Here is a 26,054-nt window from a genome sequence, read left to right on the forward strand (position 1 = left end):
AACGGCAACGTCTGAAATTGGTAATGACAATCCTGTACCGCAAATCTCAGGTATGCCTGATGAGGTGGATATATGGGAACATGAAGGTAAGCATCCTTTATGTCCAGAGATACCATAAAATCCCCCCCTTCCAGGCTGGCGATGACCGCTCTGAGCGATTCCATCTTGAACTTGAACCTTTTCAAGTTCAGGGATTTTAAATTTAAAATGGGTCTGACCGAACTGTCTGGTTTCGGGACTACAAACAGGGTTGAGTAATATCCCCTCCCTTGTTGAAGTAGGGGAACCTTGACCACCACCTGTTGAAGATACAATTTGTGTATTGCATTTAACACTATTCTCCCTTTCTGGGGGAGAAGCCGGTAGGGCAGATTTGAAAAACCGGCGAGGAGGCACCTCTTCGAATTCCAGCTTGTAACCCTGAGAAACAATATCTATTGCCCAGGGATCCACCCGTGAGTGAACCCAGATATGGCTGAAAATTCAAAGACGTGCCCCAGCGTCATGCGGTGGATTTTGTAGAGGCCGGGGAGGGCTTCTGTTCCTGGGAACTAGCTGTGTTGTGCAGCTTTTTCCCTCTGCCCTTACACTTGGCAAGAAAGGACGCACCTCGTACTCTCTTATTTCTCTGTGACCGAAAAGGACTGCATTTGATAATGTGGCGCTTTCTTAGGTTGTGAGGGAATATAAGGCAAAAAATTTGATTTACCAGCTGTAGCTGTGGAGACCAGGTCCGAGAGACCTTCCCCAAACAATTCCTCACCCTTGTAAGGTAAAACCTCCATATGCCTATTTGAGTCGCCATCACCTGTCCATTGCCGGGTCCATAGGATTCGTCTAGCAGAAATCGACATAGCGTTGACTCTAGAACCCAGTAGACCAATGTCTCTGAGCATCTCTCATATATAAGACAGCATCTTTTATATGTCCTAGGGTCAATAAAATGGTATCCTTATCCAGGGTCTCAATCTCCGCTGATAAGGTATCTGCCCACGCTGCTACAGCGCTACAAACCCAAGCCGACGCAATCGCCGGTCTGAGTAAGGTACCAGAATGTGTGTAAATGGACTTCAAAGTAACCTCCTGCTTGCGATCAGCAGGATCCCTGAGGGTAGCCGTATCTTGGGATGGCAGCGCTACCTTTTTGGATAAGCGTGTCAACGCCTTGTCCACCCTAGGGGAGGATTCCCACCGTATCCTGTCCTTTGCCGGGAAAGGATACGCCATAAGAATCCTTTTGGGAATCTGCAGCTTCTTGTCTGGAGATTCCCACGCTTTTTCACACAACTCGTTCAGCTCATGAGAGGGGGGGAAAGGTTACCTCAGGCTTCTTTCCCTTATACATGTGTACCCTAGTGTCAGGGATAGGGGGTTCCTCTGTGATATGCAAAACAACTTTTATTGCAATAATCATATATCGAATAGTTTTAGCCAATTTTGGCTGTAACTTTGCATCACCGTAGTCGACACTGGAGTCAGAATCCGTGTCGGTATTAGTGTCTACTATTTGGGATAGTGGGCGCTTTTGAGACCCCGAAGGTCCCTGTGACATACGGACAGACATGGGTTGACTCCCTGGCTGTTCCCTAGCTTCAGCTTTGTCTAATCTTTTGTGCAGTAAATTCACATTAGCACTTAAAACATTCCACATATCCATCCAGTCAGGTGTTGGCGTTGTCGACGGAGACACCACACACATTTGCTCCACCTCCTCCCTAGGAGAGCCTTCTACCTCAGACATGTCGACACACGCGTACCGACACACCACACACTCAGGGAATCCTCTTATCTGAAGACAGTTCCCCCACAAGGCCCTTTGGAGAGACAGAGAGAGAGTATGCCAGCACACACCCAGCGCTAATGACCCAGGAAAAAACACACAATATGTTTACCCAGTAGCGCTGAATCTGTATATTTGCGCCAAATTATGTGCCCCCCCCCTTCTTTAAAACCCTCTCTCACCGTGGATAAGCAGGGGAGAGTCCGGGGTGCTTCCTCTCAGCGCTGTGCTGTGGAGAAAATGGCGCTGGTGAGTGCTGAGGAAGAAGCCCCACCCCCTCAGCGGCGGGCTTCTGTCCCGCTAAAATATATAAAAAACTGGCGGGCCTGTGTATATATGTTTATTGCCAGAATTGAGGTTTATATTGCTGCCCAGGGCGCCCCCCCTGCGCCCTGCACCCTTACAGTGACTGCCGTTTGTGTGTGCTGTGTGGGAGCAATGGCGCACAGCTTTACTGCTGTGCGTTACCTCAGTGAAGATCTGAAGTCTTCTGCCGCCTCTGAAGCTTTCTTTCTTCTCATACTCACCCGGCTTCTATCTTCCGGCTCTGCGAGGAGGACGGCGGCGCGGCTCTGGGACGGACGGCGAGGGCGAGACCTGCGTACCGATCCCTCTGGAGCTAATGGTGTCCAGTAGCCTAAGAAACAGAGCCTAACATTAAAGTAGGTCTGTTTCTCTCCCCTCAGTCCCTCGATGCAGGGAGTCTGTTGCCAGCAGGCTCCCTGAAAATAAAAAACCTAACAAATATACTTTCTTTTCAGGAAACTCAGGAGAGCTCCCTGTAATGCACCCAGTCTCCTCTGGGCACAGTAGTAAACTGAGGTCTGGAGGAGGGGCATAGAGGGAGGAGCCAGTGCACACCCATACCTAAAGTTCTTTCTTAAAGTGCCCATGTCTCCTGCGGAGCCCGTCTATCCCCATGGTCCTTACGGAGTCCCCAGCATCCTCTAGGACGTAAGAGAAAAACCTAACAAAAAGTATTTTTCAGAGAAACTCAGGAGAGCTCCCCTGCAGTGCACCCAGTCTCCTCTGGGCACAGGATCTAACTGAGGTCTGGAGGAGGGGCATAGAGGGAGGAGCCAGTGCATACCCATTCTAAAGTCTTTAGAGTGCCCATGTCTCCTGCGGAGCTCGTCTATACCCCATGGTCCTTACGGAGTCCCCAGCATACTCTAGGACAGGGATGGGGAACCTTCGGCTCTCCAGATGTTGTTGAACTACACATACCAGCATGCCTTGCTACAGTTTTGCTATTTAGCCATGATAAAGCTGTTGCAGGGCATGCTGGGATGTGTAGTTCAACAACAGCTGGAGGGCCGGAGGTTCCCCATCCCTGCTCTAGGACGTAAGAGAAAAATGATTTTGCTCTTAATGCCAACCCCAGTATTTCGCTTCAAACACTTTGGAATGCCCATAAGGCAGCGATACGTGGATCTCTGATAAAATCTGCAGCATTCACTAGGAAAGCCAGGTGCAGTCGACTCTGAACTCATGGACATAGTGGCCCAACTGGAGTTGCTACATAAAACTTCAGGCTGCGCTGAAGATTATCGCAAGCTTTCGGCGGCTAAGGGGGAACTTAACCTTTTACTTACAGCTAAAATGGAAACCTCTCTTAGATGGCTCAACCAAACTTTTTACGAAAAAAGCGATAAAGTGATAAAGTGATAGGCTCTTAGCAACCAGACTACGTGCTAAACTATCGCAGAACGTCGTCTTATCTATCAAATCTCGATCGGGGATGCCAGTTCATGATCCCGCTTGTATTGCGGAGGAGTTCAGGAAGTTCTACGCACAGCTATATAACCTTTCGTCTTCTACATATGTCTCTCCTTCTTCTGCTACCTCTACACAGACTTTCCTATCTCGTTGGAACCTCCCCAAACTATCTTCCTCCGACCTTGGACTCTCTTTGTTCTAAAGTCCTGGATCAAGAGATATCAACTGTGATTAAGAATCTTAAGACCAGTAAAGCCCCCGGCCCGGACTGCTTTACTGCCAGTTATTACAAAACATTTAACTCTATTTCCCCTTATCTGATGGGGGTGTTCAATGATGTGATGTCAGGGGGTTCCTTCTCCAAATAAGCCTTAGAGCCCAGGATTATTGTTATTCCAAAAGAAGGTAAAGAGCCTTCCAATTGTGCTCATTACAGACCTCTCTCACTCTTGAACACCAGCATTAAGAAATACGCGAAGATTCTTGCTAATCGGTTGAACCGTGTTTTACCTGGACTGATCCACAATGACCAGGTGGGCTATATACCTGGACACCAAGTGAGTAATCAGCCTTATCCATTCTCTCAACAGTTCTCATACTCCTGCTATGGTGTTGTCCCTGGATGAAAAAAGGCATTCGACCGGATTACCTGGCCCTTTCTGAATCATACTTTGCAGGTCTTTGCTCTTGCGGGTAGCTTTCTCTGTGGTGTCCATGCCCTGTATTCCTCCCCCTTAGCTAGGGTATCTGTGAATGGGATTCTCTATCCGCCCCACTCTCTATAACAAATGGCACAAAGCAGGGGTGTCCTTTGTCGCCCCTGATCTTTGCCTTGGTTATCGAGCCTTTAGCGGCCCACATTCACCTGGACAATAATATTAGCGGAGTGCTCCTTGGCAAGGATGAATATCAAATATCTCTAGTCACGGACGACATCCTCCTTACTCTAACATCCCCCCATACTTCCATCCCTAAACTCTTTGGGTCCCTGGAGGCCTATGGCGCTTTATCCGGTTATAAGATAAATCTCTTTAAAAAGGAGGCGCATGCTCTCAATTTATCCCCGCTAACGCTAAAACTATTACGCCACAAGTATAACCTGGCATGGCGGGCTTCCAAAATCAAATACTTGGGAATCTATATAACGAATCAAAACAATACCTTGTATGCTGCTAACTTTATACCTTTGATCAAGACTATCAAACTAGATCTTTCAATGGAGAAGCCTAATTATATCATGATTAGGCAGAATAGTAACAATCAAAATGAACATCTTACCAAGACTACTCACTCTCTTTCAGACTCTTCCTGTTCAGGTACCAATAGCTTCCCTACTACAACTGCACAAGTGGTTTATTCAATTTGTGTGGAAACTCAAACCACCTTGTATTCGCTTCTTACTACTTCCAATGGTGGAACTGGGTTCCCTTATATTACTCTATACTATTGTACATCTCACCTTAACCGAGCTATAGCTTGGTTCACATTTTCTCAAGCTCCTCGTGGGTCACATTACAGGCTAACTCATGCAAAGTTTTCTCGATGTCCTCGGTCATTGGGTTGGCTCCCTCGCACCGACATGTCCAAGCCCGTGTGCATTCCGTTATCGCTTTTACTTGTTCAATCTGGGAGTACTGCAACACTCACTTTGCAACTACTTCTTACCCTTCCCCCATCACCCCCCTCTGGCACAACCCGGTGTTTCCCCCCAGTTTCAACTGTAGCCATTTCTATCCGTGGTTTGAAGGGGACATTAGGGTCATACACGATCTATTAAGACTCAAAAGATTGCGCGTCTCTGGATCTCTTACAGAACAAACACTCGCTCCCCGCCATCAATTGCTTCACATACATCCAAATTAGTAACTTCTTTAATTCACTCCCTATTACCTCGATAACCAGACACCTGACTAACAGACGCTATTAGTTTAAATGGTCCCCTAAGCAAGGGTGTCATCTCGACACTTTACAACCACTTGCTTCAGCTTAAAACCCCTACTTCCCCGAACTTCAATGGGAAAAAGATAAGGGATCGCCACCGGATGAGGACATATGAACTACAGTCCGTGAAAGAGTCTCTAAAACATCTATATCCTCTCTAATTAAGGAAAATGCCTATAAGGTTTATTACAGCTGGTACCTGCTCGGCTACGTAAAATGTAGAGCTCCGCCTCAGACCGATGTTGGAGAGGTTGTGGAGCGGAGGGAACCTTTTTTCACAAATGGTGGTCTTGCCCTAAAATTGCTAAGTTCTGGGATGAGGCTTCCCACATCTTGCATGAGGTCCTTCAGACCCCTATAGTTAAATCCCCTTGGGCATTTCTCCTTGGTTGCCCGATAGAGGGACTTGATAACCTCGAGGATAAACTCTCCATACAGATTTTAAATGCAGCCCGTTGTCTAATAGCCAGGCAATGGAAATGTACTGATCCCCCCCCTCCCGACAGCAACTTAGACATGAAATATGGTATGTCGCAGCTATGGAGAAAATATCGACCTACAGTATCTCCTCAATTATTCCCCTAGATTCCTCACAATTTGGCATGACTGGTTTCTGTACAACACTGCCCCACATGGTGTTCTCCCTTCAGGTTTCTCAGGCCTCCAGCTTTGAGGGAGTATGTTACAATCCCTGAACCCCAGTGATACTGCCGAATAATTCCAGTGGTACTGGCATATATACACCCCCTTGTGTTCCTATTTTCATTTACATTAATGACCCGGACTAAGACTATGCTTTTTTCTTTTGCTCTACTTTCCTCATGTCTTCTCTCTCATCTTCTTTCACTCTTCCTCTCTCCCTTTTTCTTCTCCCTCCGTTATGCTTTCGTGTCTACACAGGTCTGTTTTACCCGTTCACATCTATACCTTAGGGTTGATTATTATCCTATGTTTGTTTATAGCTAAGTGCTACTTTTTCTCTACTATGTTCAGGAAACACGCTATAGCCTGTAAGCTATGTACTCTAGATTGACCCACAATCATACATATTTAAGTGTTCCTCGCTGCTCTGTTTGTATGTACTTTATTTCCAATTTTTACCACTGTACACTTGCCTCTGCATTGACCAAAAAAAATGATAAACAAACATGTTTTAAAAAAAAACAAAAAAACAACAACACTATCTTCCGCTAACATTGTTGACTGACTAATACACTGTCAAGTATTTCTATTCAACTTGATTTATATAATTAAACTAATGAAGACATCAAATATGTTACTACTACTTGTAATACAGCCGGCTTTTTCAAAAACCAACCTTGCTTAAAAATTATTTTTAAATTATGAACCCATTTTCCTCCCACATTTCAATTTTTACAAACATTTAACAGTATAGACTATTTCCTGAAATTGTTTTTACTTTTTTGTCGACGCACTTTGAGATCATGATGATCAAAAATTTCAGTTTGAATTTGGAAAAAGTTTTTCCTCACAAAGCCTAATGTATTGTACATTATAGTAAAGAATACACAAAACACAGTAAAATTACACCACTCCCACCTCTCTAGCTGAATTAGGAGAGCTGCTATGGCAATTTAACAATATGCTGGTTGTGAGTTTTTTTACAGATTTTTGAAAAACTTTACATATAGTTATAATTTGGAAACATCATGAGATATTTAAATAAAATGTTGTATTTTTCTTAGACTAGAAATATACTCTCCACATACCAAATTTGAACAAAATCTGAGCTGGTGAGGTAATATTTTAACAAAAAGTGTGTTGATTTGACAAAGAATGACCCCCGTCACAGACATGTCATCAATGTTATAAGGACCTTTGTAAATGTCCTTGGCGATGTTGTAGACCAAATGAAAGATAGGTAAACTGGAAGTACCTGTCTAGAACACAGAACCTTAGGTATTTTTTTAATTTGTTGATTGACTAGAACATGAAAGTATGAGCCTTTCGAATCGATCGAGGCAAAAAAAAATAAGATTTTACTTACTGGTAAATCTATTTCTCGTAGTCCGTAGTGGATGCTGGGGACTCCGTAAGGACCATGGGGACTCCGTAAGGACCATGGGGAATAGACGGGCTCCGCAGGAGACATGGGCACTTTAAGAAAGAATTTAGATTCTGGTGTGCTCTGGCTCCTCCCTCTATGTCCCTCCTCCAGACCTCAGTTAGAGAAACTGTGCCCGGAAGAGCTGACAGTACAAGGAAAGGATTTTGGAAATCCAGGGCAAGACTCATACCAGCCACACCAATCACACCGTATAACTTGTGATAAACTTACCCAGTCAACAGTATGAACAACAGAGCATCAGTTCAACCCTGATGCAACAATAACATAGCCCTTATTGCGGCAATAACTATATACAAGTATTGCAGAAAAAGTCCGCACTTGGGACGGGCGCCCAGCATCCACTACGGACTACGAGAAATAGATTTACCAGTAAGTAAAATCTTATTTTCTCAAACGTCCTAGTGGATGCTGGGGACTCCGTAAGGACCATGGGGATTATACCAAAGCTCCCAAACGGGCGGGAGAGTGCGGATGACTCTGCAGCACCGATTGAGCAAACAATAGGTCCTCCTCAGCCAGGGTATCAAACTTGTAGAACTTTGCAAAAGTGTTTGAACCTGACCAAGTAGCAGCTCGGCATAGTTGTAATGCCGAGACCCCTCGGGCAGCCGCCCAAGAAGAGCCCACCTTCCTACTGGAATGGGCTTTAACTGATTTTGGTAGCGGCAATCCAGCCGCAGAATGAGCCTGCTGAATCGTGTTACAGATCCAGCGAGCAATAGTTTGCTTTGAAGCAGGAGCACCCAGCTTGTTGGATGCATACAGGATAAACAGTGACTCCATTTTCCTGACTCTAGCCGTTCTGGCTACATAAACCTTCAAAGCCCTGACCACATCCAGTAACTCGGAATCCTCCAAGTCACGAGTAGCCACAGGCACCACAATAGGTTGGTTCATATGAAAAGATGACACCACTTTTGACAGAACTTGTGGACGGGTCCGCAATTCTGCTCTATCCATATGGAAAACCAGATAGGGGCTTTTATGTGACAAAGCCGCTAATTCTGACACACGCCTAGCCGAAGCCAAGGCTAACAGCACGACCACTTTCCACGTGAGATATTTTAACTCCACCGCTTTAAGTGGTTCAAACCAGTGTGATTTCAGGAAACTTAACATCACGTTAAGATACCAAGGTGCCACTGGAGGCACAAAAGGAGACTGAATATGCAGCACTCCCCTTTACCAACGTCTGAACTTCTGGTAGAGAAGCCAACTCTTTTTGAAAGAAAATGGATAGGGCCGAAATCTGGACCTTAATGGAACCCAATTTTAGGCCCAAATTCACTCCTGACTGTAGGAAGTGAAGGAAACGGCCCAGCTGGAATTCCTCTGTAGGAGCATTCCTGGCCTCACACCAAGAAACATATTTTCGCCATAATATGGTGATAATGTTTAGCTGTCACGTCCTTCCTAGCCTTTATCCGCGTAGGAGTAACCTCGTCCGGAATGCCCTTTTCTGCTAGGATCCGGCGTTCAACCGCCATGCCGTCAAACGCAGCCGCAGTAAGTCTTGGAACAGACAGGGCCCCTGTTGCAACAGGTCCTGTCTTAGAGGAAGAGGCCACGGGTCCTCGGTGAGCATTTCTTGCAGATCTGGATACCAGGTTCTTCGTGGCCAATCTGGAACAATGAGGATTGTTCTCACTCCTCTTTTTCTTATCCTCAGCACCTTGGGTATGCGAGGAAGAGGAGGAAATAGATAGACCGACTGAAACACCCACGGTGTCACCAGTGCGTCCACAGCTATCGCCTGAGGGTCTCATGACCTGGCGCAATACCTCTGTAGCTTTTTGTTGAGGCGGGATGCCATCATGTCCACCTGTGGCAGTTCCCACCGACTTGCAATCTGCGTGAAGACTTATTGATGAAGTCCCCACTCTCCCAGGTGGAGGTCGTGCCTGCTGAGGAAGTCTGCTTCCCAGTTGTCCACTTCCGGGATGAACACTGCTGACAGTACGCTTACGTGATTCTCCGCCCAGCGAAGAATTTTGGTGGCTTCTGACTGAATCAGAACCGGTTAATCGCGAAGCAGGGTCTCCGCTTGACGTAGGGCGTTGTATACGGCCCTTAGTTCCAGGATGTTGATGTGAAGGCAAGTCTCCTGACTTGCCCTACAGACCTTGGAACTTTTTTCCCTGTGTGACTGCTCCCCACCCTTGGAGGCTTGCATCCGTGGTCACCAGGATCCAGTCCTGAATGCCGCATCTGCGGCCCTCGAGAAGGTGAGCACTCTGCAGCCAACACAGGAGAGACACCCTGGCCCTGGGGTATAGGGTGATTGACAAATGCATCTGAAGATGTGATCCGGACCACTTGTCCAATAAGTCCCATTGAAAGGTCCTCGCATGGAACCTGCCGAAGGGAATGGCCTCGTATGATGCCACCATCCTTCCCAGGACTCGAGTGCACTGACACCTGTTTTGGTTTTAACAGGTTCCTGACCAGTGTCATGAGCTCCTGCGCTCTCTCTATCGGGAGATAAACCCTTTTCTGGTCTGTGTCTAGAAACATGCCTAGGAAAGGCAGATGAGCCGTAGGAACCAACTGCGACTTTGGAATATTTAGAATCCAGCCGTGTTGCCGTTACACTTCCAGAGAAAGTGATACGCTGTTCAGCAACTGCTCTCTTGATCTCGCTTTTATGAGGAGATCGTCCCAGTACGTGATAATAGTGACACCTTGCTTCCGCAGGAGCACCATCATTTCCGCCATTACCTTGGTGAAGATTCTCGGGGCTGTGGAGAGACCAAACGGCAACCTCTGAAATTGGTAATGACAATCCTGTACCGCAAATCTCAGGTACACCTGATGAGGTGGATAAATGGGGACATGAAGGTATGCCTCCTTTATGTCCAGAGACACCATAAAATCTCCCCCTTTCAGGCTTGCGATGACCGTTCTTAGCGATTCCATCTTGAACTTGAACCCTTTCAGGTATATGTTCAGGGATTTTAAATTCAATATGGGTCTGACCGAACCGTCCGGTTTCGGGACTACAACATGGTCGAATAATAACCCCCTCCTTGTTAAAGGAGGGGAACCTTGACCACCACCTGTTGAAGATACAATTTGTGAATTGCAGTTAACACTATTTCCCTCTCGTGTGGGGAAGCCGGCAGGGACGTCGGTGAGGGGGCATCTCTTCAAAGTCCAGCTAGTATCCCTGAGACACACTATCTATTGCCCAGGGATCCAACAGGGAGTGAACCCACTTGTGGCTGAAATTACTAAGACGTGCCCCCACCGGGCCTAGCTCCGCCTGTGGAGCCCCAGCGACATGCGGTGGATTTTGTAGAGGCCGGGGAGGACTTCTGTTCCTGGGAACTAGCTATGTTGTGCAGCTTCTTTCCTCTGCCCCTGCCTCTGGCAAGAAAGGACGTACCTCGGACTTTCTTGTTTCTTTGTGATCGAAAGGCTGCATTTGATAATGTCGTGCTTTCCTAGGCAGTGCAGGAATATAAGGCAAAAGATCAGAATTACCAGCCATAGCTGTGGAGACCAGGTCCGAGATCCCTTCTCCATAAAATCCTCAGCCTTCCATATGCCTCTTAAGTCGGCATCACCTGTCCATTGCATATCTACAGAACACGTCAAGCAGAAATCGACATAGCGTTGACTCTAGAACCCAGTAGACTAATGCGTGTGTGTGTGTGTGTGTGTGTGTGTGTGTGTGTGTGTGTGTGTGTGTATATATATATATATATATATATATATATATATATATATATATATATATATATATATATATATATATATACACACACAAATAGAGAATTCAGCACTAACCATGGTCACAGGCCTTTTCATGCACCCCTGTGTAATCTCCATTGTTCTAAACCTGTGTCAGCTGCTCCTTAGTAATTTACCGGCTGTGTCAGGTGACTAGTATGCCTTTAAAAGCCACTAGATATGTGGCAGGCATACATTAAACTTAGTGGGCATATTTGCAGTTATATTATGTTATACAGTTGCCAGGTTTTAATTCTTAAGGCTTTGTGATAGTGTAGGACCTGCATGTAGGTGGGGTACCGTGGAGCGGTATGCAGGCTTCCGTGCATTGGCCAATTCACTAACTAAACCCCCATCATTTATTTATTGATGTTGTGAGGACAAGTGAGCTTGCTATGGTGAGTGCTGAATTCTCTATTTGTATGTATTTGGGTAGGTGGCCATGGGCTGCATGCACCCCACCCTATGAGTGGTGAGTGCAGACACTGCACCCTGCTTCTGGGGTGGCGAGTGCTGTGGTTTTCACCCTATGAGTGGTGAGTGCAGACACTGCACCCTGCTTCTGGGGTGGCGAGTGCTGTGGTTTTCTATATTTGTTTGTATATATATATATATATATATATATATATATATATATATATATATATATATATATATATATATATATATATATATATAAAAACACAGATTCCCAAGTGCGCTAATAATGAAGTATGATTACACAATTCTTCCAGCGTTTATTTCGTCGGAAAATGTGGACTGGAGGATGTTTAGATCTGGGGACCTGTAACAGACACCCCTCACCAAAAAGTCACCCAAACAAGAGGCCAACAGGCCAATTAATAAAAAGTTATTTTAATAGCATATGATAAAACATGAGTTTTGATACACAATTCAAAATATAAAATTATATCCATAAAATACAGCCACAACCAACATGTTTGTAAGATGGATTCTGGATACTCCCTCACCTTTTTCAAGGTGCGAGCTCGAAGGGAGTATCTTCACAAACTAGGGTGCGATTTTTTGACTGACAAACCCTTTTTGACTGACATATAGATCTTAAGACAGCATCTTTAATATATATCTATCTATCTATATATATCTATATATCTATATACATACAAATACTAGGGTCTCAATCTCAGCTGATAAGGTACCTGTCCACGCTGCTACAGCGCTATAAACCCATGCCGACACAATCGCCGGTCTGAGTAGTGTACCAGAATGTGTACGCTATCCGCAGGATCCCTAAGGATAGCTGTTAAGTCAGGGTTACCTTTTGGGCAAACGTGACACCCTAGGGGAAGATTCCCATCGTATCCTGGCCCTAGAATGGGGAAGGATATTCCCTGAGAATTCTTTGTGGGAAACTGCAGTCTCTTGTCTGGAGATTCCTGCTCTTTTTCATCATGAGAGGAGGGAAATTTACCTCAGCTTTCTTCCCCTTAAACATGTGTACCCTTGTGTCAGGGACAGATGAGTCATCAGTGATATGCAAATCATCTTTTATTACAATAATCATATACAGTGTATTGAATACTTTCCTGCCATTTTGGCTGTAACTTTGCATTATCGTACTCGACACTGGAGTCAGACTCCGTGTCGATATCAGTGTCTATTATTTTGGATAGTGAGCATTGAGAGACTCTGAAGGTCTCTGCGACATAGGGACAGACATGGGTAGATTCCCTGTCTGTTCTCTAATCTTTTGTGCAATAAATTCACCTTAACACTTAATTACACATATCCAAACAGGTGTCGGCGTTGTCGACGGAGACACCCCTCACACACATATTTGCTCCATCTCCTCCTTAGGGGAGCCTTTTACCTCAGACATGTCGACACACACGTACCGACACACCACACACTCAGGGAATGCTCATCTGAAGACAATTCCCCCACAAGGCCCTTTGGAGAGACAGAGAGAGAGTATGCCAGCACACACCCCAGCGCTATTAACCCAGGAATAACACAGTAACTTAATGTTAACCCAGTAGCTGCTGTTTATAATGATTTTTGCGCCTAATTATGTGCCCCCTCTCTCTTTTTACCCTCTTCTACTGTGTATCTGCAGGGGAGAGGCTGGGGAGCTTCCTCTCAGCGGTGCTGTGGAAAAAAAACATGGCACTGGTGAGTGCTGAGGAAGAAGCCCCGCCCCCTCGACGGCGGGCTTTTGTCCCGCTTAAATATATACATTTTCTTGGCGGGGGCTCATACATATATACAGTGCCCAACTGTATATATGCTAAACTTTTGCCAAAGAGGTTCCAATTGCTGCCCAGGGCGCCCCCCCCCCTGCGCCCTTACAGTGACCGGAGTATGTGAGGTGTGTGGGAGCAATGGCGCACAGCTGCAGTGCTGTGCGCTACCTCAGTGAAGACTGGAGTCTTCTGCCGCCGATTTCGAAGTCTTCTTGCTTCTTATGCTCACCCGGCTTCTATCTTCCGGCTCTGCGAGGGGGACGGCGGCGTGGCTCTGGGATCGGACGACGAGGGTGAGATCCTGTGTACGATCCCTTTGGAGCTAATGGTGTCCAGTAGCCTAAGAAGCAGGACCTATCTTCAGAGAGTAGGGCTGCTTCTCTCCCCTCTGTCCCACGATGCAGGGAGTCTGTTGCCAGCAGAGCTCCCTGAAAATAAAAAACCTAACAAAATACTTTCTTACAGCAAGCTCAGGAGAGTTCACTGAACAGCACCCAGCTCGTCCGGGCACAGATTCAAACTGAGGTCTGGAGGAGGGACAGAGGGAGGAGCCATAGCACACCAGAATCTAAATTCTTTCTTAAAGTGCCCATGTCTCCTGCGAAGCCCGTCTATTCCCCATGGTCTTTACGGAGTCCCCAGCATCCACTAGGACGTTCGAGAAATCTTCTTATTAAACCTGTAAGGATTGACTTTAACGTTTCCATGTGAAACGGTTTTACCTTAACAAATTGGTTGAATTCTTTGAGGTTCAGAATTGTCCTGAATCCTCCTGTACTGAAATAAACAGGAGTAGAACCCTTTCTTTTCCTGAGTAAAGGGAAATGGTTCCACAGCTTGAGAATCCAACAGGTGCCTCAAACTTTCTTCCAACACTCTGACCTGCAAAGGTAGGCTTTGCAATTTTGACTTTACAAATTCCTTCCGGAACATTTAAAAATTTGATATGGTATCCGTTGAATACCACACTGTACACCCAATGGTCTTCAAGTCTTGCTCCCACTGCGGAAGGATCGTAGCAGTCACCGTCTTATATTATTTCTTCTATAGGACTAATGAAAGGACTGTCTAGACACCCCAGAAGAATATATTCTGTTATATGGGTCTACCAGGCCAATATTTTCTGGCCTCATTGAATTGTTGCCTAGATGAGGAGGGCAGAGAAAATCTATTTCTTCTACTCTGTGGTAGCCTCACTGATTTTCCACTTGTTAACCTTTGTATTAGAGTATCTAATTTGATACCAAATAAAAGAACCTTCAAAGACACAGCAGATGAAGTATGCAATTTCCTGAAAGAATTCTCCATCCTTCTGTCCATTGTGTCACAAAAAGATGCACCACATTCTAAAAGGGAAGGTGGTTCTAGATTTAAGATAACCTCCCTTCACTCATCCAATTTCTGCCACTTTTAAAATTAAATCCACCATGACAATGAACAGGAAAACATCTGCCCCTTCTGAATCTAACTTCAAACAAAAGATATTGCTCACCAGAAGGCTCAACTGTTTTTGTAATTCAGAATATACATACACACATATATCTATATATATCTATATCTCTATATATCTCTGTCTATCTATAATATATATCTATATATCTCTGTCTATCTATAATATATATCTATATATCTCTGTCTATCTATAATATATATCTATATATCTCTATCTATCTATGATATATATCTATATATCTATCTATAATATATATATATATATATATATATATATATATATATATATATATATATATATATATATACACACACACATACACACACACACATATATATATCTATATCTATATATCTATAGACACTGCTCAAAAAAATAAAGGGAACACTAAAATAACATCCTAGATCTGAATGAATGAAATATTCTTATTAAATGCTTTATTCTTTACATAGTTGAATGTGTTGACAACAAAATCACACAAAAATGATCAATGGAAATCAATTTTATTAACCCATGGAGGTCTGGATTTGGAGTCCCCCTCAAAATTAAAGTGGAAAAACACACTACAGGCTGATCCAACTTTGATGTAATGTCCTTAAAACAAGTCAAAATGAGGCTCAATAGTGTGTCTCCTTGGGTGAGTGTCTATATATTTCACTTTCTGCACTGTTTGTTCATCCTGATGAAAGGGATTTGTTCCCCGAAACGTTGATATGATGTGATGATTTGAATACACACCTGTTTGCTTTTCAACAAATCTCTGAGTGCCGCCTCATTTTTTGATAGAAAATTATATATATATATATATATATATATATATATATATATATATATATATATATATATATATATATATATATATATATATATCAAGCCCTAACTTTGTCTACGCTGTCCTTGCCTAAGATAAAATAAAGTCTAACATTTCACAAATATTTAATTTGAAAGAAGTTTTTTTTTTCCCCATAAATGTATGCCTACGTCAAAACAATACAAAAGAATTTCCCAATATATTATATTATCCAGTAGAAAATTCTGTAAACATACGATGGAAATAAAAGAAAAAAGGATCTTACAAGCTGATATACATACAGTTGTCTTATTGGAAAGGAAGTTTTCATGGAAAGTTAAATTATCACCACTTAAAAATGACTGTTACACTTACCATCTTTCTCTTCATGTTGCTGATCTCCAGCACCAGTCGAACATAAATGTTTGTTCCTCATCTTTCCCTTAAACTGAAAACAAAGCAAAATATAAAGTATAGTCACAGGTGGACTCAAACAATCTAAAAATAAAGGTTTTCTGGCTTAAAGTACATATATTACAGCTCGACCAGCATTTTAGCTACATCTCACTTATACCCCTTTTACACTCGCAGAAAAATCCCGGGATATTGCACGTGAACGCGCATCATCCCGGGATTTTTCTCAGTCTGAATGGGTACAGGGACAATTTCCCGGGACGAGCATCCCAGGATTTTATCCCAGGTCTCGACCAGGGTTGAACCCGGGACCGTCCCGGGAAGCTGGCAGTGTAAACGGGTATACCGGGTCAAGGCGACCCGGCACCCGTTCTCTTCATAGGAGGAGGCGGTGCTTGGAGAAGATTATCTCCAAGCATCGCCTTTGGGAGACTCAGCGGTGACGTCACTGACCCGGCAATATGCCGGGTCAGCCCGCTAATGTGAAAGGGTCATTCCCGGGAATGAACTTTCCTGCGAGTGTAAAAGGGGTATTACAGAATAAAGAAGCATAGTTACATACTCAAATGTAACCATGAAATTTATTTTTTATTGTTACATTTCCATCTTATAAGAGAAGTTAGTAAAGTGACTACTCACTGTACCATTATTTCAAGCACGATCTACTGAATGTGTACAAATAACATAGGTGGTGCTAGTACCAAACCTCCAACAAAATAATCAGTATATTACCTAGCCCTGCTATTGTCTACAGGTAACACTGCAGGGAAAAAAGAGCAACTGCATTGAAAACTCCTCTGGAGCATAGACTGATAATAAATATTCTCTGTAAAACACTGCTTAACGTAAGCACAATATAATTTACTTAATAAATTAACACATCCTTCTATAGAACCAGAAAAGGAAGTACTCTTAATGGGAGCAGTGTTAGACACAAGTGCCCTGTTATCTCCTGCTACAGGTCTTCGAATATTTTAAGTGTACGCTCTCAAACTCCCTGTATTGGTTTCTTTTCCTGGTTTAATAACCTACAAACAAACACTGAGTAAATCCAGTGTCGGGCGAAGGATGAGAGTTGCCGCTGCAGCATCAGCACCAAATCTCACACTGCCAGATTTCGGCCGGAATGCACACAAAGCTGCTCAGAGTTTGGTGCAAGTTCAGGCTGCCGTAAAGTAGGCTCCCGCTAAACAGACAGAAGGGATTGAAACATTTATTTATTAACAGTTTCTTATATAGCGCAGCATATTCCACTGCGCTTTACAATTAGAACATCACCTTAACATTAAAATCAATAAGAGACATACTTCATAGGGGACAATTGTCACATCTCCAAATACTACATTAAGTTCCCACAAAAGGCTTGATACAAGGCCTAATTTTTTCTCTCCTGTCTGAAAGACAAAATATGTTTATCTAGAAAAACACTAAGGGAAGGGCGGGGGGAAGAGAAGAAATGTCCTTAAAATAAGAATTTACTTACCGATAATTCTATTTCTCATAGTCCGTAGTGGATGCTGGGGACTCCGTAAGGACCATGGGGAATAGCGGCTCCGCAGGAGACTGGGCACAAAAGTAAAAGCTTTAGGACTACCTGGTGTGCACTGGCTCCTCCCCCTATGACCCTCTTCCAAGCCTCAGTTAGGATACTGTGCCCGGACGAGCGTACACAATAAGGAAGGATATTGAATCCCGGGTAAGACTCATACCAGCCACACCAATCACACCGTACAACCTGTGATCTGAACCCAGTTAACAGCATGATAACAGAGGAACCTCTGAAAAGATGGCTCACAACAATAATAACCCGATTTTTGTAACAATAACTATGTACAAGTATTGCAGACAATCCGCACTTGGGATGGGCGCCCAGCATCCACTACGGACTATGAGAAATAGAATTATCGGTAAGTAAATTCTTATTTTCTCTAACGTCCTAAGTGGATGCTGGGGACTCCGTAAGGACCATGGGGATTATACCAAAGCTACCAAACGGGCGGGAGAGTGCGGATGACTCTGCAGCACCGAATGAGAGAACTCCAGGTCCTCCTCAGCCAGGGTATCAAATTTGTAGAATTTAGCAAACGTGTTTGCCCCTGACCAAGTAGCTGCTCGGCAAAGTTGTAAAGCCGAGACCCCTCGGGCAGCCGCCCAAGAAGAGCCCACCTTCCTTGTGGAATGGGCATTTACAGATTTTGGCTGTGGCAGGCCTGCCACAGAATGTGCAAGCTGAATTGTACTACAAATCCAGCGAGCAATAGTCTGCTTAGAAGCAGGAGCACCCAGCTTGTTGGGTGCATACAGGATAACAGCGAGTCAGATTTTCTGACTCCAGCCGTCCTGGAAACATATATTTTCAGGGCCCTAACAACGTCTAGCAACTTGGAGTCCTCCAAGTCCCTAGTAGCCGCAGGCACCACCATAGGTTGGTTCAGGTGAAACGCTGAAAACACCTTAGGGAGAAACTGAGGACGAGTCCTCAATTCCGCCCTGTCCGAATGGAAAATCAGATAAGGGCTTTTACAGGATAAAGCCGCCAATTCTGACGCGCGCCTGGCACAGGCCAGGGCAAACAGCATGACCACTTTCCATGTGAGATATTTTAACTCCACAGATTTAAGTGGTTCAAACCAATGTGACTTTTGGAACCCAAAAAACTACATTGAGATCCCAAGGTGCCACTGGAGGCACAAAAGGAGGCTGTATATGCAGTACCCCTTTTACAAACGTCTGAACTTCAGGGACTGAAGCTAGTTCTTTTTGGAAGAAAATTGACAGGGCCGAAATTTGTACCTTAATGGACCCCAATTTCAGGCCCATAGACACTCCTGTTTGCAGGAAATGTAGTAATCGACCCATTTGAATTTCCTCCGTCGGGCCTTACTGGCCTCGCACCACGCAACATATTTTCGCCAAATGCGGTGATAATGTTTTTCAGTTACATCCTTCCTGGCTTTGATCAGGATAGGGATGACTTCATCCGGAATGCCTTTTTCCTTCAGGATCCGGCGCTCAACCGCCATACGCAGTCGCGGTAAGTCTTGGAACAGACAGGGTCCTTGCTGGAGCAGGTCCCTTCTTAGAGGTAGAGGCCACGGATCCACCATGAGCATCTCTTGAAGTTCCGGTTACCAAGTCCTTCTTGGCCAATCCGGAGCCACTAATACAGTGCTTACTCCTCTCCATCTTATAATTCTCAGTACCTTGGGTATGAGATGGCAGAGGAGGGAACACACACACTGACTGGTACACCCATGGTGTTACCAGAGCGTTTACAGCTATTGCCTGAGGGTCCCTTGACCTGGCGCAATACCTGTCGAGTTTTTCCCAACGGTTTATAATCATGTGGAAGACTTCTGGGTGAAGTCCCCACTCTCCCGGGTGGAGGTCGTATCTGCTGAGGAAGTCTGCTTCCCAGTTGTCCACTCCCGGAATGAATACTGCCGACAGTGCTATCACATGATTTTCCGCCCAGCGAAGAATCCTTGCAGCTTCTGCCACTGCCCTCCTGCTTCTTGTGCCACCCTGTCTGTTTACGTGGGTGACTGCCGTGATGTTGTCCGACTGGATCAACCCCGGCTGACCTTGAAGCAGAGGTCTTGCTAAGCTTAGAGCATTGTAAATGGCCCTTAGCTTCAGGATATTTATGTGAAGTGATGTCTCCAGGCTTGACCATAAGCCCTGGAAATTCCTTCCCTGTGTGACTGCCCCCCCAGCCTCGCAGGCTGGCATCCGTGGTCACCAGGACCCAGTCCTGAATGCCGAATCTGCGGCCCTCTAGAAGATGAGCACACTGCAACCACCACAGGAGAGACACCCTTGTCCTTGGTGACAGGGTTATCCGCTGATGCATCTGAAGATGCGACCCGGACCATTTGTCCAGCAGGTCCCACTGGAAAGTTCTTGCGTGGAATCTGCCGAATGGGATTGCTTCGTAGGAAGCCACCATTTTTCCCAGAACCCTTTCATTGATGTACTGAGACTTGGCTCGGTTATAGGAGGTTCCCGACTAGCTCGGATAACTCCCTGACTTTCTCCTCCGGGAGAAACACCTTTTTCTGGACTGTGTCCAGGATCATCCCCTAGGAACAGAAGACGAGTCGTCGGAATCAGCTGCAATTTTGGAATATTGAGAATCCAATCGTGCTGCCGCAACACTACCTGAGATAGTGCTACACCGACCTCCAACTGTTCCCTGGATCTTACCCTTATCAGGGAATCGTCCAAGTAAGGGATAACTAAAATTCCCTTCCTTCGAAGGAGTATCATCATTTCGGCCATTACCTTGGTAAAGACCCGGGGTGCCGTGGACCATCCATACGGCAGCGTCTGAACTGATAGTGACAGTTCTGTACCACAAACCTGAGGTACCCTTGGTGAGAAAGGTAAATTGGGACATGAAGGTAAGCATCCTTGATGTCCCGAGACATCATGTAGTCCCCTTCTTCCAGGTTCGCAATCACTGCTCTGAGTGACTGAATCTTGAATTTGAACCTCCGTATGTAAGTGTTTAAGATTTTAGATTTAGAATCGGTCTCACCGAGCCGTCCGGCTTCGGTACCACCACAGTGTGGAATACCACCCCGTGTTCCCTGTTGCAGGAGGGGTACCTTGATTATCACCTGCTGGGAATACAGCTTGTGAATGGCTTCCAAAACTGCCTCCCTGTCAGAGGAAGACATCGGTAAAGCCGACTTTAGGAAACGGCGAGGGGGAGACGTCTCGAATTCCAATTTGTACCCCTGAGATATCCCTTGAAGGATCCAGGGGTCTACTTGCGAGTGAGCCCACTGCGCGCTGAAATTCATTGAGACGGGCCCCCACCGTGCCTGATTCTGCTTGTAAAGCCCCAGCGTCATACTGAGGGCTTGGCAGAGGCGGGAGAGGGCTTCTGTTCCTGGGAACTGGCTGATTTCTGCAGCCTTTTTCCTCTCCCTCTGTCACGGGGCAGAAATGAGGAACCTTTTGCCCGCTTGCCCACGAAAAGACTGCGCCTGATAATACGGCGTCTTCTTATGTTGAGAGGCGACCTGGGGTACAAACGTGGATTTCCCAGCTGTTGCTGTGGCCACCAGGTCTGAAAGACCGACCCCAAATAACTCCTCCCTTTAATAATGCAATACTTCCAAATGCCGTTTGGAATCCGCATCACCTGACCACTGTCGTGTCCATAACCCTCTACTGGCAGAAATGGACAACGCACTTAGACTTGATGCCAGTCGGCAAATATTCCGCTGTGCATCACGCATATATAGAAATGCATCTTTTAAATGTTCTATAGGCAATAATATACTGTCCCTGTCTAGGGTATCAATATTTTCAGTCAGGGAATCAGACCACACCAACCCAGCACTGCACATCCAGGCTGAGGCGATTGCTGGTCGCAGTATAACACCAGTATGTGTGTAAATACATTTTAGGATACCCTCCTGCTTTCTATCAGCAGGATCCTTAAGGGCGGCCATCTCAGGAGAGGGTAGAGCCCTTGTTCTTACAAGCGTGTGAGCGCTTTATCCACCCTAGGGGATGTTTCCCAACACACCCTAACCTCTGGCGGGAAAGGATATAATGCCAATAACATTTTAGAAATTATCAGTTGTTATCGGGGGAAACCCACGCATCATCACACACCTCATTTAATTTCTCAGATTCAGGAAAACTACAGGTAGTTTTTCCTCACCGAAAATAATACCCCTTTTTGGTGGTACTCGTATTATCAGAAATGTGTAAAACATTTTTCATTGCCTCAATCATGTAACGTGTGGCCCTACTGGAAGTCACATTTGTCTCTTCACCGTCGACACTGGAGTCAGTATCCGTGTCGGCGTCTATATCTGCCATCTGAGGTAACGGGCGCTTTAGAGCCCCTGACGGCCTATGAGACGTCTGGACAGGCACAAGCTGAGTAGCCGGCTGTCTCATGTCAACCACTGTCTTTTATACAGAGCCGACACTGTCACGTAATTCCTTCCAACAGTTCATCCACTCAGGTGTCGACCCCCTAGGGGGTGACATCACTATTACAGGCAATCTGCTCCGTCTCCACATCTGGGGAGACAGAGGGAGAGTTTGCCAGCACACACCAGAGCGCTATATATATATACACAGGGATAACCTTATATAAGTGTTTTTCCCCTTATAGCTGCTGTATCTTTAATACTGCGTCTAATTAGTGCCCCCCTCTCTTTTTTAACCCTTTCTGTAGTGTAGTGACTGCAGGGGAGAGCCAGGGAGCTTCCCTCCAACGGAGCTGTGAGGGAAAATGGCGCCAGTGTGCTGAGGAGATAAGGCCGCCGAGAAGGGGGCGGAGCCTATCTCCCGTTTTTCTGTGAATTCTGGCAGGGGTTAAATGCATCCATATAGCCCAGGAGCTATATGTGATGTTTTTTTAGCCATCTAAGGTGTTTATATTGCGTCTCAGGGCGCCCCCCCCCCAGCGCCCTGCACCCTCAGTGACCGGAGTGTGAAGTGTGCCGAGAGCAATGGCGCACAGCTGCGGTGCTGTGCGCTACCTTATTGAAGACAGGACGTCTTCTGCCGCCGATTTTCCGGACCTCTTCAGTCTTCTGGCTCTGTGAGGGGGCCGGCGGCGCGGCTCTGGGACCCATCCATGGCTGGGCCTGTGATCGTCCCTCTGGAGCTAATGTCCAGTAGCCTAAGAAGCCCAATCCACTCTGCACGCAGGTGAGTTCGCTTCTTCTCCCCTTAGTCCCTCGGTGCAGTGAGCCTGTTGCCAGCAGGTCTCACTGAAAATAAAAAACCTAAAACTAAACTTTTCACTAAGCAGCTCAGGAGAGCCACCTAGTGTGCACCCTTCTCGTTCGGGCACAAAAATCTAACTGAGGCTTGGAGGAGGGTCATAGGGGGAGGAGCCAGTGCACACCAGGTAGTCCTAAAGCTTTTACTTTTGTGCCCAGTCTCCTGCGGAGCCGCTATTCCCCATGGTCCTTACGGAGTCCCCAGCATCCACTTAGGAAGTTAGAGAAAAACACTTATGTGAGACACAGATGGCTGGGTGTCCTATGTTGAACATGCATAAGGCCATCAGTGGAACTCTGTCGTGTAGTATCTAGTCTTTAAATGACTAGACCGCAGGCCTGCCCAACCTGTGGCTCTACACTTGTGAAACTACTATTAGGGAATGCAGACACTGGTAGGGCATGCTGGGATTTGTAGTTTAACAGATGGAGAGCCACAGGTTGGCCAGGCCTGGACTAGAGAAATGCTTAAAGCTGCATTGCCACCTCTTATTAAAGAGTGTACTACATGATGCCGGCGGCCAGCATACCGGTGCCGGGATCCCGACCGCCGGTAGCAGGGCAAGCGCAAAAGAGCCCTTTGCGGGCACGCAACGCTATTTATTCTCCCTCCAAGTGTGTCGTAGAACCCCCAAGAGGGAGAATAGTTGTCGGTATGCCGGCGCCGGTATGCTGAGCACCGGGATCCCAGCGCCGGTATGCTGAGCACCAGGATCCAGACAGCCGGCATATCAAATGCCTCCCCTAAATAAAGGTTACTAATCATATCCTTTCACTCCCCAAAGCACCATGAGCAGTGTTGTACCTCTCCCAGCTGTGTATTACCGCTTTCAGATCGCAACGCCAGATCCCACCCGGGAATTAGAAATGGGTACTTCCCGGGTGGGACACGGCATTGGACCACACACACCGCAATCCCGACCCGGCAATATTCCGGATTGGGTTGCCTACCGAGGGCGGGAGTGGAGCCAGCGCTGCAAACTGACATCTCTGCGCCACCTATCCCTATGCAGTGAACGGGTACCGGGTCGCATCGACCCAGGTAACCTGATCACACTGCGCCTGACCCAGTAATTACCCAGGAATAACCCTTCTTATAACCGGGTTGAATTACCAGGTCAGGCAACCCAGGAATTCGTCCATGGCCACTTTCACACCGCACAGCGACCCGTGTCGACCTGGCAATATACCGGGTTATTTGTGCGGTGTGAAAGAGGTACATGAAAACCAGGTGTGTGACATCTCAGCAGAAGGATTAATTAGATCTGTATGTTTAATGGATCTTGTGTGCTTACGTGAACACTGACAGACAGTAGGTGGCCTACAGGAATATAGATGAGAGGTCTGTGCTCACATCTGATATGTAGGGGTGTGATTAAATACGTCTTATTAATGGGTCACGCTGTACCACACTAAAACAACGTAATAAACTAAAATCGTTTTAGAATCAGAATCAGCTGTATTGGCCAGGTATACTTACGTATACTAGGAATTTGTCTTCGGTTTGCTATACAACAGCCAAGTAGGTAACAGGTAAGCGTGTGTGTGTGTGTGTGTGTGTGTGTGTGTGTGTGTGTGTGTGTGTGTGTGTGTGTGTGTGTGTGTGTGTGTGGGGGGGGGAGAGGGGGCAAGTAAAGTTACACAGATAGGTATACCGTAGGGCAGGCATTCCCAACCGCGGTCCTCAAGGCACGCCAACAGTGCAGGTTTTAGTGATATCCAGCCTTCAGCACAGGTGACTTAATTAGTAGTTGAGCTGTTTTGATTTAACCATCTGTGCTGCAGCCTGGATATCACTAAAATCTGCACTGTTGGTGTGCCTTGAGGACCGTGGTTGGGAATGCCTGCCGTAGGGACACACGTGAGTTACATGTACGTCTAGTCAGTCAGGTGAATATGCATTTCATCTCATATTTGTCCATTGTGTCTGCGTAGTTCACAGGGTCCCTCCAACTAGTGGGTTTTTTTCTATGGCTATGAAGAATATTCCAGATGGATTTCAACTGTGTACGTCTTTGGACACTCTGATTTTTGTATCCAATTTTAATGTTACGTATAATAAGAATTTACTTACCGATAATTCTATTTCTCGGAGTCCGTAGTGGATGCTGGGGTTCCTGAAAGGACCATGGGGAATAGCGGCTCCGCAGGAGACAGGGCACAAAAAAGTAAAGCTTTTACCAGATCAGGTGGTGTGCACTGGCTCCTCCCCCCATGACCCTCCTCCAGACTCCAGTTAGGTACTGTGCCCGGACGAGCGTACACAATAAGGGAGGCAATTTGAATCCCGGGTAAGACTCATACCAGCCACACCAATCACACCGTACAACTTGTGATCTAAACCCAGTTAACAGTATGATAACAGAAAGAGCCTCTTAAAGATGGCTCCTTAACAATATAACCCGAATTTGTTAACAATAACTATGTACAGTATTGCAGATAATCCGCACTTGGGATGGGCGCCCAGCATCCACTACGGACTCCGAGAAATAGAATTATCGGTAAGTAAATTCTTATTTTCTCTATCGTCCTAAGTGGATGCTGGGGTTCCTGAAAGGACCATGGGGATTATACCAAAGCTCCCAAACGGGCGGGAGAGTGCGGATGACTCTGCAGCACCGAATGAGAGAATTCCAAGTCCTCTTTTGCCAGGGTATCAAATTTGTAGAATTTTACAAACGTGTTTTCCCCCGACCACGTAGCTGCTCGGCAGAATTGTAATGCCGAGACCCCTCGGGCAGCCGCCCAAGATGAGCCCACCTTCCTTGTGGAATGGGCCTTAACAGATTTAGGCTGTGGCAGGCCTGCCACAGAATGAGCAAGTTGAATTGTGTTACAAATCCAACGAGCAATCGTCTGCTTAGAAGCAGGGGCACCCAACTTGTTGGGTGCATATAGTATCAACAGCGAGTCAGATTTTCTGACTTCAGCCGTCCTTGAAATGTATATTTTTAAGGCTCTGACAACGTCCAACAACTTGGAGTCCTCCAAGTCGCCAGTGGCCGCAGGCACCACAATAGGTTGGTTCAGGTGAAACGCTGATACCACCTTAGGGAGAAAATGCGGACGAGTCCTCAGTTCTGCCCTATCCGAATGGAAGATTAGATAAGGGCTTTTATAAGATAAAGCCGCCAATTCAGATACTCTCCTGGCGGAAGCCAGGGCCAGTAACAT

General features: G+C 45.9%; 1 protein-coding gene across 3 annotated transcripts in view; it reads right to left on the reverse strand.

Annotated features, from left to right (window-relative positions):
• Positions 1 to 26,054, reverse strand: part of SCAF11 (SR-related CTD associated factor 11) — a 329,496-nt gene that overhangs the window by 280,160 nt on the left and 23,282 nt on the right. For all 3 annotated transcript variants that reach the window (XM_063927353.1, XM_063927352.1, XM_063927354.1), the window contains exon 2: positions 16,084 to 16,156. In XM_063927353.1, the coding sequence (XP_063783423.1) occupies positions 16,084 to 16,098 (15 nt within the window). In that variant the 5' untranslated portion in view covers positions 16,099 to 16,156. The remainder of the gene's footprint in view (positions 1 to 16,083; positions 16,157 to 26,054) is intronic.

The sequence above is a fragment of the Pseudophryne corroboree genome, chromosome 6, assembly GCF_028390025.1.
Source record: "Pseudophryne corroboree isolate aPseCor3 chromosome 6, aPseCor3.hap2, whole genome shotgun sequence".
In the NCBI taxonomy this organism is placed as follows: Eukaryota; Metazoa; Chordata; class Amphibia; order Anura; family Myobatrachidae; genus Pseudophryne; species Pseudophryne corroboree.